Here is a 3,100-nt window from a genome sequence, read left to right on the forward strand (position 1 = left end):
AGAAAACAGAACAGAAGAATGTGTGATGGTTCCCAGGCTCTGTTTTTTCCATCAATGAAATAAAAATTCAAAAATGACCTTGAACATATTACAACTTTATGACTATATGTACTGCTACTTTCCCTCAGTGGACTGAAAAAATAGATAAGTGAAGAAGAGAGATTAAATATTCTCCCTCTCCATTAGCCTCCCATTCTCTTGGCCTTTTGCCATCTGGGCCTGGTCTTGATTCACTGAATCAAGATGCCCTGAGGAAAGCACTCTCTGGGGCCGTGTTCTGGTCTGTAAAAATTTTATCCAACAGAGTTTAATTGGCCACCATGATTGGATGGGTTTTTGAGTCCCAAGACACTGGCTGATGTTATGAGTCTTCTTGCTTAAAAATCACTGAAATTGGTCCCTTTTATCAGCATTTCTATGTTATATCAACCTGGATCAGATATCACTTTGCCTTCAAAGTTGCTCCTCATTGCTCTCGAACACTGGGTTGCTGTAGGACACCTCTCTGCCATACCACAGGACATCGGAGTAGGAGGTCTGATTTATCGGGGGCCAGCTGGGGTCACTTGCCAAGGTCCTCTGCCATACCCGATACTGGCTTTTTGACTGATACCCAAAACACTTTTTGATTATTATCCACAGACTTCGGTTTTCAATAATGGCCTCCTGCAAAAATAAAAGTCACACATTATCATCAGTTTCTCCAGGTGGCTCTCCATAGACTATAAAGAAGCACTACCTGGGCCCCCCAGGTGGCACAAGGGTTTGCAGCCACTGCAACACAAGTTCATATTCAGCCAGAACCTACTGGTGCAGCAGACCTCTTCTGTCTCGCCCGCTGCTCCCCTCAGCTGTGTATTTCAGTCAATCTTCCTGTTCTAATCCCTACTCGATTTCGTGAATCTTCTTTCTCACTCACACAGCACCCCTGGCCTACACCCCAGTTCTTATATGCATAAATAAATAAAATATATCTTTAAAAATATATATTTCTCTAAGAAGACTGCTCTGTTTATCTGCTAGCAGGATGTCAGAAACACATGAGCATCTTGCAAACCCTTTTAAGGCTCACCTGGCCAGACCTGTTATTCTACTTTCCCACAACAAGGTTTTCTTTGTCCTCCTTAATTAAAAAGAGAACAGTAGTTCTCTTTAGAACTGGAATAAAACAGAATCACAGGTATCCAACAGCTTTAAAAATCTAATGTACTTCAGGAAATCTTAGCAGGCTAAACAAAACAAATGAAACAACACACGTAGAGACTTCAGTGCTCTACCCCCGGACTTGAGTTTTCATACGATTCTATGTATATGATGACTGTATCATATTTGTAGATTGTACCCTTTTGCTATTCTGGAAAAGGAAACTGAAACTCTGACAGATGATATGCCTTGTCACTCCATGTTGTCACTAAATGCAGAATTATAAACAAAGGGACAGACTTGATGAGATGCTTTCTTTAAAAAATAAAAAAAATAAATTAAAAAAAAGGGGACACTCCCTAGTGGCACAACAGGTTAAAACACCACATTATGAAGCTCTAAGAAGCCACTGCAGCACGAGTTTGATTCCAGGGCCAGGGAGCTGACCCACATGGCGCAGCAGACCTCTCCTGACCCGTCTGCTGCTCCCCTCAGCAGTGTACTTCAGTATTGCCTGTTCTGCTCCCCACTCTGTCTCTGGTGAATCCTCTCACCCCCCCCTGCACCTCTGGCCTGTACCCCAGTTCTGTACACATAAATAAATATTTTAAAATATATAATAAAAATAAATAAAAAATAAAAATAAACTTATCAAATGATCTCTTCTGAGCAGCTTAATAAGTATATATATGTATACATATACATGCACACACATTTGTAACATATTTACATGCATACACACACAAGTATAATAAAAAGGGGGGAGGAGATCAAAACTATCCACATTAGTTCCCAAGTCTTTCAGGCAGAATTTAGATCAACAGAATCAGCAAAGGTTAACCTATCAGGGAAATCTGGATGTTTATGTGGGCTGCTCTTTGACTGGTTAGGGTGAGAGTTAGGGTTAGCAGACCAAACAATACCCAGGGTTGTGCAGAAGGAGGACAGCTATCATTCTGGCTTGTTTCCCCAAAACCTGCACCATGCCCACCACAGGCTGGACATGCTATATGGGGTTAGCATGGTCCATCCCCAGAATCCTTACCTGGCAGACAAATTAGAGCCACCTGAGGAAAACCACCTACTGCATCCATGGAGATTCTGTCTACTCTGCTAGTGTTAGCTCACGTAGCAGGAAATCTCAGTGTCCATAATTCTGCACTCCATCGGCCTCCCAAAGACCCAGTGGCTTCAGTTGCACCTGAATGCCTGCTGTTAGCAGGGAAAGGGGCAACTTGGAACAACCAGGGTGTACAGTGGAGGGATCTGGGCATGGAGCTGGAAGCCTGCGAGGTGATTTCTCCATGTGGAGACTGCCACCAAACCTCCATGTGTGCACTTCTCACTCAACACAAGAAACAAAGGAGGCATTTTACTTTCCTAAGTATCTAATTATCTTCTCCGCCTTCTGGGAGTAAGCAGGGTCACATCTTACATTAATAACTGAAAAAATCTCTACCCAGCTCCTGTTAGAACAAAGCAGGATTTTAAGTGCCGTGGCTTCTGAGATGTGTTTTTGCCGTAGAGCGTAACGGCAAATGAGAGCAAAAATTATACACAAATAACTACAGCCCTTGCCCCGTTTCTTCTTGTACATTGTGAGCTCTATCCCCTTGTCACCCTCTGTCCCTTACACCTTACAGAGGACAGGGCACATGGTCAATGGGTACTGTGGAAAGAGTGGACAGGTGAATGCCTGGGCGCCTTATAACTACAAAGTAAGAAAGGGTAAGAACCACAGAGTTAATACAGTGACCACAGCTCGTGTGTCTTCAACACCTAAAGATGGACTTCTATGTGTTTAACAAACTAAGGTTGTTTACGATTTGGTATTTTTCCCTTTTCTTAAAAGGTGGGAGGAACAGGAAGTAGGCGACAATAAGTGATGCAATAAGACATGCCATAGTGCCCTAGCAGGAAGCCCTTCCTATTATTTTTGGTAAGATTTATTTATTTA

The 3,100-nt window shown here is 42.6% G+C and overlaps 1 protein-coding gene across 1 annotated transcript in view; it reads right to left on the reverse strand.

Moving 5' to 3' along the window:
- Positions 1-453: 453 nt before the first annotated feature.
- Positions 454-3,100, reverse strand: part of ATP13A4 (ATPase type 13A4) — a 106,242-nt gene continuing 103,595 nt past the window's right edge. Inside the window, exon 30 of the mRNA XM_004675106.1 lies at positions 454-666. Within this exon, the coding sequence (XP_004675163.1) occupies positions 454-666 (213 nt within the window). The remainder of the gene's footprint in view (positions 667-3,100) is intronic.

Source organism: Condylura cristata, unplaced genomic scaffold, assembly GCF_000260355.1.
Source record: "Condylura cristata isolate star-nosed mole 26May11 unplaced genomic scaffold, ConCri1.0 scaffold00003, whole genome shotgun sequence".
Classification (NCBI taxonomy): Eukaryota; Metazoa; Chordata; class Mammalia; order Eulipotyphla; family Talpidae; genus Condylura; species Condylura cristata.